This window comes from Poecilia mexicana, unplaced genomic scaffold (assembly GCF_051168715.1).
Source record: "Poecilia mexicana isolate PSO_F unplaced genomic scaffold, ASM5116871v1 scaffold_19, whole genome shotgun sequence".
Taxonomy (NCBI): Eukaryota; Metazoa; Chordata; class Actinopteri; order Cyprinodontiformes; family Poeciliidae; genus Poecilia; species Poecilia mexicana.
The window spans coordinates 19,370,049-19,385,805 of NW_028263388.1; the positions used below are offsets into that span (position 1 = coordinate 19,370,049).

Here is a 15,757-nt window from a genome sequence, read left to right on the forward strand (position 1 = left end):
TAAACTAAGCCTGGGATACAAAAAATGTATTGAAGATGTCATTAGCAGAGACAAATGGTTCTACAGAGTCCAGAACGCCCAGGAGAGCAGCGTTCTGGAGGACAGTGACACTAATTTAAGTGAAGTCGCTCAATTTAATTTAAGTTATTGGGGTGGTTTTTGTCACTACGAGAAAAATGTAGATACATTTATCTGCTTAATTTGTGATGGGATATGGATTCACGGTGAATATTAACTAAACCGCATAAAATGCGACTAAATAGCCGATGTTAATATGATTGTAATTTCACGGATAAAAATAGTACATGACCGATTTTTTTAATGTTGTCGGTCAAGATAACGGATAACAAAAAAAGTCTAGCGCCACCTGCCGCCCTGACACCAACTCACACATCTTCATTCACAGTCTTACTTGTAAATCGATTTTTCTTTTCTTGGACGTTTTGATGTTAGCTTGTCGATGTCTCAGTTTTATTCGCTGGTAAAATCAATAAGCAGCTTGAGTTGACTCTGCTGCTCTCTAGTGGCGAGAAGCCATAATGTTGGCTGGTAACAATCGGAATGCATTATGGGAGATGTAGTTTGTAGTCAATTCGTGCTCAAAACCTATTTTAAATCAATCATGGGCCTATAAAATGCTGGGGGGGGGCACATAAAATGACATGGCGGGCCACATGTGGCCCGCGGGCCTTGAGTTTGACACATGTGCTCTAGGTGAATATCTCTTGATTTTGCACCTTTTACTATAATACTTTTTCCTTCCACTCAACTCTCTATAAATATGCTGGGATACATCGTTAGCAGTGACATCCTCAGGCTTATCCTCCTCGTCTCCCACATGACTGTTGTAGGTCATGACATAAAATAAAAGCGTAACGTAATGTAACATTTTTGTGTTCAAAACATTGTCAGTTTACGAATACTCTTTTTCGAGAAAATCAATACTGGTTTTTCATTAGCTCTATCCCATCATTATCAAAATTCCCTGTTATGAAGACACTCTGTGTAATAATTTTAAGTAGGATTTTCACTTTTTAATCAGTTTACTGAAATAAATTACATTTTTAGTGATAGTCTAAGTCAGTGAATTGCACCTGTATATTTTTTTCATACTGTCTTATATCCTACCATAGAAAAATATTCAATTTGAAGTAATTGCACCCTTTTTTATTAAACAATGTTCATATTACCAGGGTTGAAGTTTTTCAGTTTATGGGAAAGGTTTGACTTCAGTCAACCTTTTGGGATTAGCAGTTTAAAACGTTATGTTTTTATTCATTTTTTCTTTCTGCTTTGCCCCTAAAAACTGAGTTAAACATAAAGAACACCGCACATGTTTCACATATAACTCTCATTAGAAAAACAACTCACTCCTGAAGTGATGTTCTTTAAAAGTTATAGCCTGGGTATGCAATCACTGGTGTTACATCAGTAATTGAGAACATGTGTCTCGTTCATATGTGGCGGTAGGATGGAGTGATAAGGGGATGGATGGATTTAGGTATTACTTGCAAGTCTGTTATCATGAGGAACGAACAGAGCCAAAAATGGAGGCTTTCAATTGACCCATCCGTCTATATTCCATGGCTAAAATAACAATATCCTGAATAAAAGCAGGAGGGAAGGCTGGGCTCAGCCTTAGAGAGAGTGGAAACTCCAGTAGAGAGCTGATCCATTGAATCAGAAGGAGTCAGTCGAGATATTCCTGCAGGAAACACCTCAGGATTCCCAAGAGTGAGCTGAAGAGTATTGATAATGACAAGAATAATTGGCTTTACCCCTGTAACCAATATGCCCCCTGCAGGCTGATCTGAGATGAGTAAAACATTGCAAATAAATGCTGTAGATGTGATTTTTATTTATTTATTTATTTTTTAAATCTTTCAGTGGACTGCTTCACTCAAGACTCACCAGACACTCCCCTCGAGCGCAGACGCTGAAGGGGTCTGAGTAGCTGCACCTCGTCCCATCATGCATCACCTGGTTCATGAACACCACCTCCCCAGTTTCCTTCGATTTACAGCTTAGCTCGCATTTACGAGCCTCTGGAAACAACAACCAAGGGTCACTAATTAGTTTGTGAAAATGTCTTTCAGATGTGAAAAATTGATTCATACAATAAACACACAACAGACACACACACACACACACACACGCGCGCGCACACACACACACACATACCCACACACACACACACACACAAATTCAACAAATTGTTTTCTCCCCCAACAGGTAGAGCCAGCTTTCATAATGTATTTACAGTCTTACCATCTGGGTGCTCATATGGCAGCCAGGTGTGCTTGACGTTGTTGTGGTATTTGTTGCTCCGCTGGACGCACTGCTGAGCGCGGAAGTCTTCATAGTGGCCTGCACACTCCTCTGTGTTGCACATCTGGTAGTCAAACGCAGAGCCTGGACAGTCTCGACCGCCGTAGGCAGGCCTGACCCGGGACAGAAACAGCAGCGGTGTTAAATTCGTGGCAAGGATTCAGACTCCTTAGATTTCTGGTTCTGAGCTTTGCTTATGTGATTTTATTAATTAACATGAAATGGTGTACGCCGATCTAATGAAGATTTTCTCATTGTTCTGCTTGACCATACAGTATGCTTTAAGTTCTTTGCAGTTTTTCCTTTGCATAGGTGGAAATGAAGCTGGATTACGTCAGGCACTGTGGTTCATCTTCTGTTTTTATTCTTTTTAATTGCTGCATTTGCATGCAGAATAACATACTCAGCCTGGTCTGACGTTTCAGACTCTGCCATTTGAAACAGTGTAAAGGCATTAGCTGCATTATTTAACAGAAAATGCATAGCAATTATAATTTTTTTTTTGTAGCAAGGCATAAATGCTTCAACCGTTCCTCTAATTACCTTGATGACCCAACCTATTAATTAGTCAACAACACTATGCAACATACTTCAGCTCTCCATTCAAAAAACCCCTTTTTGTGATAGACAAGTATAAGCTACTGAATAATTTAGATGTGAAAGGAAAAGGAAAAGCACATGCGTTTCTCTGATATGTTTCTGTAATCTCTTCCCTGATTCTTGACCATTATATGTTACTTTGTTTTGGTCTATCAGATAAAATGACAATAAAATATACCGAAGTTCAGCAAAACAAAATATGAAGAGTTTGCAAAAAAAAAAAAAAAAAAAAAAAAGAAAGGCTATTAATACCGATGAAAGAACAATATCTGTGCTGTCTAATCAGGAGCGTTCTTCCCAGATTTCCGTTTATAGTTTTAAAACAATGACACAATTTCTTTGATGAATTAAAATAATGTGTTCATCCAAGAGGTCATGACTATGTTTTGGATCAGTCTCATCACTGCCTCAATACTCACGGGGGGTCATTGCACTGCCTGCTGCGGGAACGAACTCCACCGCCACACGTCCTGGAACATGACCCGTATTTTGACCAGGAGCCCCAGTTCCCATCATGCCCTTGCAACTCCTGGCTGGACTTCCAGATGCAGTGACCCTTGAAGCACCACTGGAAAATGAGATGAGATGGGAAGGATGACGGACGGTTCAAAACATCTTGAAACAGTGCAATTGAGTTTCCTGAAAACATCATAGCCGTTCTGACGTTCAGTATCCCAAGACAATTCCACTTTTTACCAGTTAAATAAAGAAAGAAAAAACACCAATCAAATTACATAAAAGGAATGAAAAGTCAGTTTTTATAAAAGCTCTTTCAGTGCCATGTCCTACCTTTCCAGGTGCACACTCCGTCCCATCTACTGGAGGGCCTTTTTTGGTTTTACAGAAATACTGGTTGTCAGGGTGGCTGCACCACAGCTGCTTGCAGGGGTCGTAGGTTCGAAACTAAAGAGGGGAATTTTATTTTTTTAAGAATTGATCTAAACATTTCTGTTTTTTTCTTTCTTTACAACTCAGAAATGGTGAACCTAACTTCAACATTTCAGAAATGATGCATCCCCCTCTTTTATCAGTCATCCACCCGTGATCTTACATGTTAAAATCACTCGCAAAAGATAAAGAAGGACTTTCGTTAGTCAATGCAGTGCATCCGGGTGTGCAGGACTTACAGCTGTGCACATTTTGTAACCAACACCAAAGTCAAAGCGGCACTGCTCATCCATTGAATAATTAATTCCAGGAAGCTCAGGAAGCTTGGGCCACTTGTGTTCAAAGGGATCATCCAGGAGGCAATCATAGGAGCTGTGGGAAAGATTAAAATGAGTTAAGCGTAAATATTACATATCATGAACCAAGGGAACTTTAAAAAAAAAGACCTGGGAGAAGCAGCACATACTGAATGTATCTGTTGAGCTCCTGTTTGCTGCAACGCGACCAGTGGTAGCGATGGAAAGCTGCTTGGACCAGTGGGGCCATGATGCTGCCCATACTGGTTTCATCAGCGCAGCGATTCCCCTGGCCATCGTGCTCCATGCCCAGCCTAAGGGCCAAAACAAACTCATTAGACAAGAGTACGTGCAATATTTGCTGTACGTATTTATAATTGGCACGAGATGATAACTTCACGATTTTGCAAGTCGATGTCATGTACGAGTAAGTAGGATTTAAGTTAGTATAGTAGCTCCACCAAACTGCAGCGAGAGCCACTACAAAAATCAAGTGACAGATCCCACAATCTGCTTCAAACCAACACGGCAAGACAGAAGAGCACCGAAGAGGAAAAACAGGCTGATTTATGCGACTCCCTGTTGTTTTATAAAAACTATTCCTACTAATTAATAGTAATTTCCATATTGTTTTTTTCCGTATTGTTTTTCACACGAGTGTTAATCATCGTACATTGTCTGAGTTTGATTACAAACAATTCATCCCAAGAAACCTTTTCACACTGACAGCTCAATAAACCCTCGGCGTTAAGGTTGCTAAAGCCAATGAGTGAAACCACACCAGGGGTCTGTTTTTAATGGAATAATCCAATCAAAAGTCTGGCAGAGCCTTCCTGAAGCCAGCAACAGACAGCAACAAAATGACGAGTTTTGCATAATTTGGTAAATATTTGAATGTAGCCGCAGGAGGCACCTTAATGTTGTCTTGTCGGATGCTATCAGGAGAAGCACAACATGTCGGAACCCTTTCGGGTCTCACAGCTTGAAAAAGTTGACTGAAGAGTGAGAAGTATAAGGCAAAATGCCAATTAGCATCAAGTGAAATCTTTCTTCTTTAAGTTGCTATAAAAATACTGTAAACAAAAAAAATTACTGTTGAATGTGAGTCAACAGTCCTGTTAGCATTTTGCTCCAAGTCAGCTAAGAACACAAGCGTAAAAAGGTGCTCCAGACCACAATAACACTTTTTCTCTAAAAGATAAATGATATAAGTGGTGGAAAACTCACAGTTCTCATCACCCTGGACACCCCACTCCCATCATAAAAACATTGTGTTGATAGGATCATAGTGTGGAGTGATTTTCTGTCTGACGGAGAAAATGACGTACTTCGAAAATGGTTGAAGTTAAAACAAAAACCCATGAGGAAAAACCTGCTACAGAGTGACACTTCAGTCTTTCAGGACAGCAACTCCAAAAATAATGCCAACGCTACAATGGAACGATCTCCAAACAACCAATCTGACAAAACTTGAGTTTTTTCCACAAACAAAAATAGAAAATGAAATCAATGTCTTTCTCTGTGCAGCTGGTAGAGACCACCTGAGCAGTTCTGCTAATCTTTTTTTTTTTTAATTTTCAGGGGGTCTAAATACGATGGCTCACCACGTTTTTCAAAATCATTTTTTTGTAAAAAAAAAAATTGGAAAACTACGGATCATTTTCCTTCAGCTTTATAATTATGCACTACTTTGTTGTGCTCTAAAAAAAAAAAAGCCGTTACAGTAAGGTTTCGTTTGTGCTGTGAAAAGTTACATGAACATAAATACTTTTTGAAAGGCACCTTATACCATCAACATTTGTTTTCCACAGTTCTGATCAGCAATGCAGACATTATGAGAAGACAAAAATCAAGTCAAAAAGCATAACATTTTCTTACTGAATGACAATAGCACTGTGAAAAGAAAGCTTGTCCTTATTCAAAAAAAAAAGTCCATGCACAGAGAGACATAATCACTATAACATATTCATCTACCCAACTTCACTTCTCTATGACCCTGTCCATACAACCAAAAAATTATCTCTGCATGGTGAGGAGACTGCACTTCTTTTACTCTGCTTTTTCCTGAAACAGACTCAGACTCAGCAGGAACATCAAGTTTGTCATGCAGCCGACTGGAAGGTGTTTGGACTGACAATCTCAAACAGCTCACACCTAGAGATCAGTGACGCGACCACGAGAAACTGTGATTATCAAATGAGTTCTTAAAATCAAATAGTCCTGATGCATCCATTCTGAAAAACCTCTTGGATTTGCTAAAAAAAAAAAACAGCATCATTTTCACTGAGCGGAAGTTGTGACACCTAAAACACGAACGCACTTGAGGACTGAACAAAGTCATTGAGACAAACAGCTGCTAAAAATGTTCTGATTTGACTGTAGAAGCAATCAGTTGCAACAAGCCTCAGATTACACAGGTGGGTTTCTGCGATGCCATTAGGGGGGAAAAAACAACAACACTGCCAGCAATTAGCTGCTGCTGGAATTAAAGCCATAAAGGTGCATATGTAAATTATCATATAACCTGTACGTTACATGGGTATACTTTTCAACATTTCTCAATTAAAAATGCTTTGTTTATTGTGACAAACGTTTTGTGGTAACTGAGTTTGGGTTTTTAACTAGCTGTAAATGAAATTAGCACAAATAAATGTTCAAAATATAAAACTCTCATTGTAATTAGTGCAAATATTCTATGTGTTTTATTTTTTAAAGTTGAATTACTAACAGAAATAAACTTTTTTTTTATAATGGTCTACTCGTTAGCATGTAGATCTACATGCGTGTTTTTCTTGAAACAAATAATTGTCCAAATGTAAATGGAAAAAAAAAAAAAAGCTTATAAAATAGGAAGAAAAACATAGAGAAACCTTTGGGTGGTTGTTGATCTCAAGATAGGAGATTTTTAAACGTCAATAGGCACAGCATGAAGTCTGCTTCTGTCCACTCCTAAAGGATGGAAACATTGGTGACCTTGTTTTTTTTTGTTTTTTTTCTTCTTTTGTGCAATGTGACAGACAATCAAGTCTGTTTGGCTGGCTCTAGATTCTCGTGCCACAGTGGGAGGCTGGGCTCACAAATGTTACAGCTTCTCATTATGCTCCCGAGCTCAAAGAAAGAGGAAAAAAAGCTCTGTGAAATGGGGCAGAGGTGATACGCAATATCTGGACTGAGTGACCACAAGAAAAAAACACTGCTGGTGACTTGGAGGAAACGCAACATGATGCAGCGCAAACCTTTAAGAGTCATCTCTTCAGCTTCACAGAGATGGAAGTCATCTTTAAAAGATCTAATGGTGTAACTTGCAAGCAACTTTGAGTATATATATATATATATATATATATATATATATATATATATATATATATATACTGCTCAAAAAAATAAATAAATAAAGGAACATTTCACTTTAATTTTGTGTGTGACTCCAAATCCAGGCCTCCATTGGTTAATAAATTTGATTTCCATTGATGATTTTTGTGTGATTTTGTTGTCAGCACATTCAACTTTGTACAGAACAAAGTATTCAATGAGAATATTTCATTCATTCAGATCTAGGATGTGTTATTTGAGTGTTCCATTTATTTTTTTGAGCAGTGTATATATATATATATATATATATATATATATATATATATTCTTAAACCTTTGTTCTCTATAAAATCTACCAAAAACACATAAAATCAACGAATTCATGTTAGAAAACATGTCCTTTAATTATTCAAACTGATCCTCTTTTTAAGTGCAAGATTTTTAGGTGTTGCATTTCTCCATTGAGGTTTTTTGACCACAGACTGCTGTGCTGTGACAGTCAAGCCAAACTGTCAGCTTAGCCGAAAGCTCGTAGACCTCGTGAAATGCCGCTACGCCCTTCGTCGGGAAGCTGTTACTTACACGTGACCAGTTTCGTGAGCAACGACGAAGGCAGAGGAGAAGCCGTCTTCGTGATTCAAGGTGCAGCTCCTCAGCGGGTGACACATGCCAGTCACTGGAGCATAACCTGGGCGACAGAGAAGATCATACAGCCCCGACAGTCAAGGACAAGAAAGAAGAACTTGCATCACACACTTTCTTGCATCGTTCCCGAGTCCAAATTACTATAAAATTCACACCAGACGCCACCAAGAACCCAAGTAATAAACATTCAAGGAATTCCTAATTATGTTACATGTAATAAAAGTTTAATGTCAGCGGGCATTAGTATTAAATATCCTTACTGTAATTGAATGCCTTGTAAAGCCTTTGCTGACAGCTTTAACATGTCTACAGGTGTAATTTCAGCCAATTTTTCAACAAAAACTGTCATGAAGTCTTAAATGTTCTCAGGGCCTTTTATATGCACTCTCATCTTCACTTATTTCCCCATTTTATTTTATTTTTTTCAAATAACTTCATTAATTTGCTAACTGATTTCTCTAGCTGTGAGCTTGTGGTTAACCTCTTGCATAAAATCCACTATAGTTCTCACGCAGTGCATTGCTTATTTTATAAAAAAATAAAATAAAATAATATCCCACTAATAGAATTTCTACAAGTTTAACATGTAGAAAAAAAATGTTGGTTCAGGCAACATTTGTGGATGATTTTTTTGTTTCCTCTTTCAGGAATCGTGCTACCAGAACCTGCTCATTAATGGTAAAATTAAGCTTTTTTGCATTTTTGGATTATGGCTCCATGCTTCTTGTTGACTACATTGGTAATTAGAAACCTTTTTATATGCAAACAGTTAGGATTAAGCTAGTCAATATTAGCTTACACTGACTGCTTTGAAATGTGGGCAGACTGTATTTTTTTTCCTCACTTTGAAAGCTTGTTCACACCCCCTTTAACCATGATTTCATTATTTTTTGCCCTGTGCTTTTTGCTTAATTACACAAACTGCATTATTTATTTATTTATTTTTTTTTTTATTTTGTTTGTATGTGATCATTACTTAGCTTGTCAGTGACATGAAGTGTGAATTTCTCATCAGTTCTGGAAGAATTTTAACTGGGGAAAAACATTGACGTTCTCAGTACTTATTTTCTTATCCACATGAGGCACCTGTCAGAGAAATATTCCACAAGTAGTCTTTCATAGTGCGCTTTTATAGACTCACTATGGACAGCTGGCTTTCAGAACAACTCTGCTGTGCAATTAGGTTCAGAAAAACACCCAAATGATTGCTCAGATTATTTTTTTTAAAATCCATATCATACATTAGTAATGATCTGGTTGAGCAGTTTGTATTCAGAAAGTAGCATTTTCACATACTCAGGGTAAAAACCACGTCTAATGAAGCTCTAAAGGGTAAAAGTAGCTGAGGATTTTGTTTTTGTAATGAGGTGTGAGTGACGCGTTTCACTCAGCAGCCACTCGGCAGGAAAACCTCTTGAGCCTCTGACAAAAGGCATGCAACATTTTGAAACTAATAGTCTTAGTTTCACGATCCCCAGGCTCCCGCGGCACAGCGTTTTTTTTCCCCCAGCTACACCAAAAGCTACGCCCCAGCTATCATGACAATGTGCTTTCAGCGCACCACGGCAACAAACTTTTAAGCAAAGCACAAACAGTAAACATGACTCGATCAAGAGGTGTGCAGCGATTCAGCTTTGAGCGTTTTGGCGTGGTTCAGAAGCACGCCGGTTTCAGCCTCGCTTTTTGGCGGCTTTCAGAGACTTCTTCATGCTTTCTGACCACCAGAAGACCTCTTTTGGCATGCAGGTAAAAAGCAGAAAATGCAGCAGGCAAACAGCTGGCGATAAAGGGCTCTCGTGTTATTTGGCCGGGGTTGAAAAAGAAATGTCCGCAGCAAGTTAATTCAGTCGTAGTGCAGTGACGTTCTCATGTTCATAATGAGGCATGTGCCGCATATCCAATACGTTTCAGTGAGGGCTCTAGTAGTAAATAAAAATACGAAGAGCTTATTATTGCTGGAGGCGAAACTGAGGCATGTGAAAGCAGTTATGGAGCATGACTCTTTATCTCAGAGGCAGATAAAGGGAAATTAGGGGAATGCTGAAGACATTCCCACAGAGAAGTCAGCTCTGAATATTTACACCCTGAAGCGCAACCATGCAGCAGGAGAAGCATGTTTCTTTTCTTCCGTGGCTCGTTGTGTACCCGGTGAACTCGGATATCGTATAACATGCCATTAAAACCTATTCATAATCTGTGTATGTTTCTATGCTTTTTTTTTCTTTTTTTTTTACATTACAACCATAGATTTCAATCTGTCTTATAAGAGATTTTACGGAGTTCCACTTTGAGATCTAGTCAGAGATTCCCAACAGGACTTAGCTTTAGCTTTTAACTGGGTCATTCTTGCACAGGAACATGCTGTTATCTAAACCAGTGGTACACGGTTATGTTGTGTCCATGCTTCAGAAGTGCAGATTCAAATGGCTGCCACCACCATGGCGGGGAAACGATGTTGCATAAGAGGGTGGGTCCAAGGTGATGTACAGTGTATGTTTTTTTTTTCCCTAAACATAGGATTTTGTTTCTAGGCCACAGAGTTCAATTTTGGTCTCCCCTGACCAAAACACTTTTTTCCACTTGTTTGTTGCGTCCAGGCCTGCACAGCTGGTAAACACTGTTGCCTGGCAGTAAGAAGGTCCTGACTTTATATAACCCAGCTTGAGGTCTTTCATGTGTGGAGTTTGCATGTTCTCCCCGTGCATGCATGGGTTCCTTCCAGGCACTCCGACTTCCTCCCACAGTTCAAAAACGTGACAGCAACGTCAACTGGGTCTCTCTAAAACTGAGCAGGTGTGTGTGTCTGTCCTGTGTGTGTCCATGTGTTGAACCGGCAGCATGTCCAGGATATACCCCACCTCTCGCCCAGTGACTGTAGCAGAAACCCATACTCTATTTTAAAGTTTCGGTACTTCTGAAGAAAACCTGTTTCACTCTGTTTTATTTCTGCATATCAGAGTAAAGTGGTTTGAATAGAAATGTTTGTCCCACTTTCAAATAAAAAGAAAAAACCCTGAAAACCCTCTATGGTGGCAAATCACACTGAATAACGAAACACATTGAAGTTTACGGTTGTAATGTGCAAAAAGGGTTATGGATGTTGTTGCAACCCACAATATCTTGCATCTTAATCTTGAAACCAGATCTTGAGAGAAAGTGAATTGATTGTGTAACTCTGTGCTTTATGATTCCATTTGAAATCCATTTTCTTTTGTTCATTTATCTTTTAAAAAATAATCATTCCCACCCACTCAAAATCTATATTTGGGTATAGAATCTGCCATCCCGTGGCTAAACCCTGACGAGAGAGTGCGATGTCTTCTCGTGACCCTGAGAGACAGCGCGGGCTCCAGGGCAACATGGTGTAACACTCTATAGAAACTGGGCTTGTTATGAGCACAACACAACTGCATCTATGGCAACATCCGTGGGTGTGACAAGCAAAGCAGGTAGCCCGAGGCCTTCCTCTAAAGTTGACACATGTACATCAGAAGTTGAGACTGTGCACAGGTCAATACAAGATACCAAGCTTTAGCTCAGCGAAACTTTTCTTATTCTGGAGACAGTTTTTGTGCCGGTTTGGCTGCTCACTTTAAAGTTTGTTTTGAAGGGCTGAAAAAGAGAAACACAGGGTGAGAACAACATGTATATAGCACAAAAATTGCCAACTACTGCATACATGTGAACTGATGAAGAGATTAATTTTAAAATGAGCAAAAAAATAAAATAAAATAAAAACTAATTTCTGTTTTTTCTCTACATGCCAAAATCCTTCTTCAACTTTACCAATTTATCTTTTTTTTTTTTAACAGGGTGGCATCAACATCAAGTCAGCAAGGTTCTGAAAAAACTTTTTTTTTTTCACCCAGTGATTTCGCCATTGGCAGATTTCTTTATGAGAAAAACCCACATGAGAGTTTCCATCAACCTTACCTGGGCAAGACATGAAGGAAGCCAACCCCCTTTTTTTTGTGAATTGAAGCAGATATCAGCAGTCAGTCTGCACAGTCCTCGATCGAGAAAAATACAGTACCTTGCATACCTGCGGGACCAAAATCTTGCCTTGTGAGGAAGATGGCGTGGTCGTGGTACTCGGCGTGCTCAGGGTCACGGCGCTGCTGAGTGTTGGCCCATCGGCACACCTGCTCTAGGCTGCGGGAGGGGTTACCACGCTCAATCAGGCTTACAGACTGTAGAATAACAAAGGGAGGAAAAAAGGGATGTGATTAGAAATTGTATTAGTTCTTCCTTTGAATTCCCTCAGCAGGGGTTCCTCTGCTTAGCAGGTTGAATAAGACGAGCTGACGCCTCATTGTTAACTTGCGGAGCATTAAAGAGAGGGAACACCTGCGCAGCCAGGGAAAATCGGAGATTATTTACAGCTAAATGCTTTAAAAGGAGAAAACTTTATTCGAAAGACTCCCAAAGGCTTAAAGCTGCAGACTATATTCAGTTATATAGACAGAAATACAATGGAGTAATCTATAACAAAGAGTAATTATTTGGAGATGAAATTAAGACAATATTTTCAATTGGTTCACGTATTGAAAGTTCGTGATAATAGCAAGGTGGCTCTGCAAAGTGCTGACTAAGGTTGGGTAAATTAAAACAGATGACAAACTTTCACGGTATGTTTTTCGTAAAAATGATTAAGAACCATATCTCATTTTCTTCCATTTCTCTTTCGCAAAGCAATTTTGCGGACGAAAGGATTTCATGGAGTCAGAAATAACCTGGAATCTTGATGAGCAAATCATATGTATGAGCTTTTTCTCGGACTTCTAACATGCAGGTAAATAATGTCCAGGTGAAAACGGTCTGAGCTGAAATGTGAGCAAGAAGCCCAGCTTTCTCCTCCTCAGCTATGTCATAAAATCTGCTCAGCTCGTCTCCGAAACGGAGCAGGTGAGGCTAAGAAGTGAAGTCACACCTTGATTTTTCCTAAATGTCTGTTGAAAGCAGGACTGATGACACATCCAACTGATGTGTGCTAAAAGCTGCGGTCAACATCAGCTAATTATGAGGAAATAAAAGGCAACATGCATTAATATTAGCTCTGAAGAACCAATTTTAACTTCATGTAACTTAATGCTGCGTCAAAACAGATTCTCCATGAAGAACATCAAAGATTTTGTCAGACAACATTAGTCAGGAAATAGCATCACAAAGAACGTCGGAAAGGTCATATCCAGTTCATGATCCAAAATACTAAAAAAAAAAAAAAAAGCAGCATAGCTGAAAACCTACCCAGACAGGAACACAAACCTCAATTGCTAGTAGCTCTACTTTAAAGCATGTTGAAAAACACAATCATGATTGTGACAAAAATGTCAAAACAGAATGCAATTATCTGAAAATAAGTGTAGGGTGTATCAGCTAAAATAAGCAGGCAGCATGCAGGAACATTGCACCATAGATATAGAAAGAAAAACAGGAAGTTTTTCATCTTAAGTAGACCTCTTGTAGGGGTGTATTTAATGTGTTTTCTTTAGAATATGTGTGTGAAATCACACTTATATTGACATCTTGGACATACATAAATGACTGCAAATACATTTTTATTCTTGAGACAGCAAGATTTAGTTTTTCATTTCAATGACATAAAATGAAAAACAAAGTTAATGTAAATTACTTTAAAAGTTATACTTGCATACAAGAAAGACGCCACAGACCTTGTGATATGTAGACAAAACAATTTTGATTTGGATGTAAAAGGGGATTTTTCAAAGTTTGACCCATCAGAAGCAAGCAAAAGGAGGCATTCACTAATCTACAGAAAATAATTTAGAATACCGTACATTATTTTAAAACTAATTGTTTCAACTTCTTATGTATCTTTTTTTTTTACCAGTTTTATGACACTACTTTTACTCCATATAGCTACTCTCTGAGGCAAAGGTAATTTAAGACAATACTTAGACATTTCAAGCAATCTTGCACATCTCTATGCTAAAATGTTAACAGTGTAATACATAACTCACCTGTCTGTACCCCACCATTATCATGCGGACGAGCACAATGTTGATATTGGTTCCCAAAGACTCATCATGGTAGATCTCATCAACCTGAAATGAAAGAAAGAGGCTCTGTCACTGCTCAACAAAGTGGATTATGATGCTAATCTGCATATCTAACAACTATTAGTGAATATTCCAAGTTTTAAGAGTTTGATATAATCCCATGCTATGCTACAATCTCATTCAAATTCTAAGCCAAATGTTCCACAGAATGTAATTCATATTCTTTAAAAAGATATTTCTACATATCAGCCCTCATTTGGAGCCCCATAGAACCAATTATCTGGTTTGATGAAATGTACTTTGAAGAAGCGGCAGCTGAAGTAAAAAAAATAAAAATAAAAAAACTGATCTAACTCCTTATCTAGTCAGAGTGCCTGCTGTGACAACTTCTGACTTAAAAATTCTGCTAGACATAAAAAATTAAATTAAATTAAAAAATCTTCAATAATTCTGACTGGGTGAGTTTTAAGCCTCACACGACTGATAGATGAGAGATTCTTGTATTTATACTAGTTTTTATTTCTGTCTTCTAGAATCTTAAAATGTGAAGTGATCACAGATCAGCAGCAAAAGTTGGAAAAAAATTACACATTTTGATCTCCATGCAAGTTACGCTCAGGTTTGCAACACAATTTGAGATTGCATTCGCCTATAGCCAATTTGACTAATTTCTCTTGAGACACTCTCAGGTATTTTTTCGTTTGTTTTCTTGATCCTATTAGTCCTGCTTCAGCTTCCCTTGAGTTAATTATTCTCCTTCCCTCAGTCTGCCTGGTTTGCCTCCCCCCAGTCCCCAGTTACTAATAAACCACCTGTTTCTTGTTCACTGATCAAACTCCCCAGCACTTTAAGCTTCTCAGTTTCTGTCATTCCCTGCCCAATTTATCTGCTTAATCTTCTGTCAATTTGTTCCATTTTTATGCTTGGTTTCCAGCCTCTTCCAGGTCATGTAACGAGTGCATTAATCGGAGAAAGAGTCAAGACATCCAAGGTAACTCTGGAGGAGCTGCAAAGCTTATGGGCAAATGCCTCAAAAGACTTGCAGCAAAATATAGTTTTAACAAAGGGAGATGAAACAGGTATTTAAAGAGAAAAAATACTTGTTTTTTTTTTTACTAAATGAATCCTTTTCCTTTACCTTGTGTTCGTCTATTACATAAAATCTCAATTAAATACATTTAGCTTTTTGTTCTGAGTAAAATTCAAAATGCTTTACAAGTCTAAATACTTTTGCAACATATGGTTAAAATCTTACCATTTCTGAGTGAAAAGCAATGATATGACAAACTTATTAAAACATTGCACAGCAAAAATGAGTTCTTCGTCATCAACAGTTATTTTCTTTTCACAAGCATCTGTGGCCAAATCTAGAGCTTTGGAAGCGAAAGCTGTAATAATGAACATCTGTTAAACCAGTTGGGATAATTGAGTATTTTTATGCTGGAACATATAACTTGATGTCATTTTAAAAAGAAATGGATGCAAAGTTAAAGATGAATGAAAATGTTTTGTACCAGTGGGGAAAGTTGCAGTCTTCTTCTTTGCATTGAGCTCACACACATCCTGCTTTCTCTTTATTGACATATTTGAAAAATATGTCAATATCAATATCATAAGACGCTCATCCTACAAGTAAAAGTGTATGGACACATTAGAGAAGATTTCTTA

General features: G+C 38.3%; 1 protein-coding gene across 2 annotated transcripts in view; it reads right to left on the bottom strand.

Moving 5' to 3' along the window:
* Positions 1–15,757, bottom strand: part of adamts14 (ADAM metallopeptidase with thrombospondin type 1 motif, 14) — a 50,969-nt gene that overhangs the window by 12,233 nt on the left and 22,979 nt on the right. For both annotated transcript variants that reach the window (XM_088001109.1, XM_015003537.2), the window contains exons 5-13: positions 14,051–14,134; positions 12,103–12,259; positions 8,007–8,112; positions 4,283–4,426; positions 4,056–4,188; positions 3,718–3,831; positions 3,348–3,496; positions 2,269–2,441; positions 1,912–2,045 (exon numbers count right to left, since the gene is read on the bottom strand). In XM_088001109.1, coding sequence (XP_087857235.1) covers positions 1,912–2,045; positions 2,269–2,441; positions 3,348–3,496; positions 3,718–3,831; positions 4,056–4,188; positions 4,283–4,426; positions 8,007–8,112; positions 12,103–12,259; positions 14,051–14,134 — 1,194 coding nt within the window. The remainder of the gene's footprint in view (positions 1–1,911; positions 2,046–2,268; positions 2,442–3,347; positions 3,497–3,717; positions 3,832–4,055; positions 4,189–4,282; positions 4,427–8,006; positions 8,113–12,102; positions 12,260–14,050; positions 14,135–15,757) is intronic.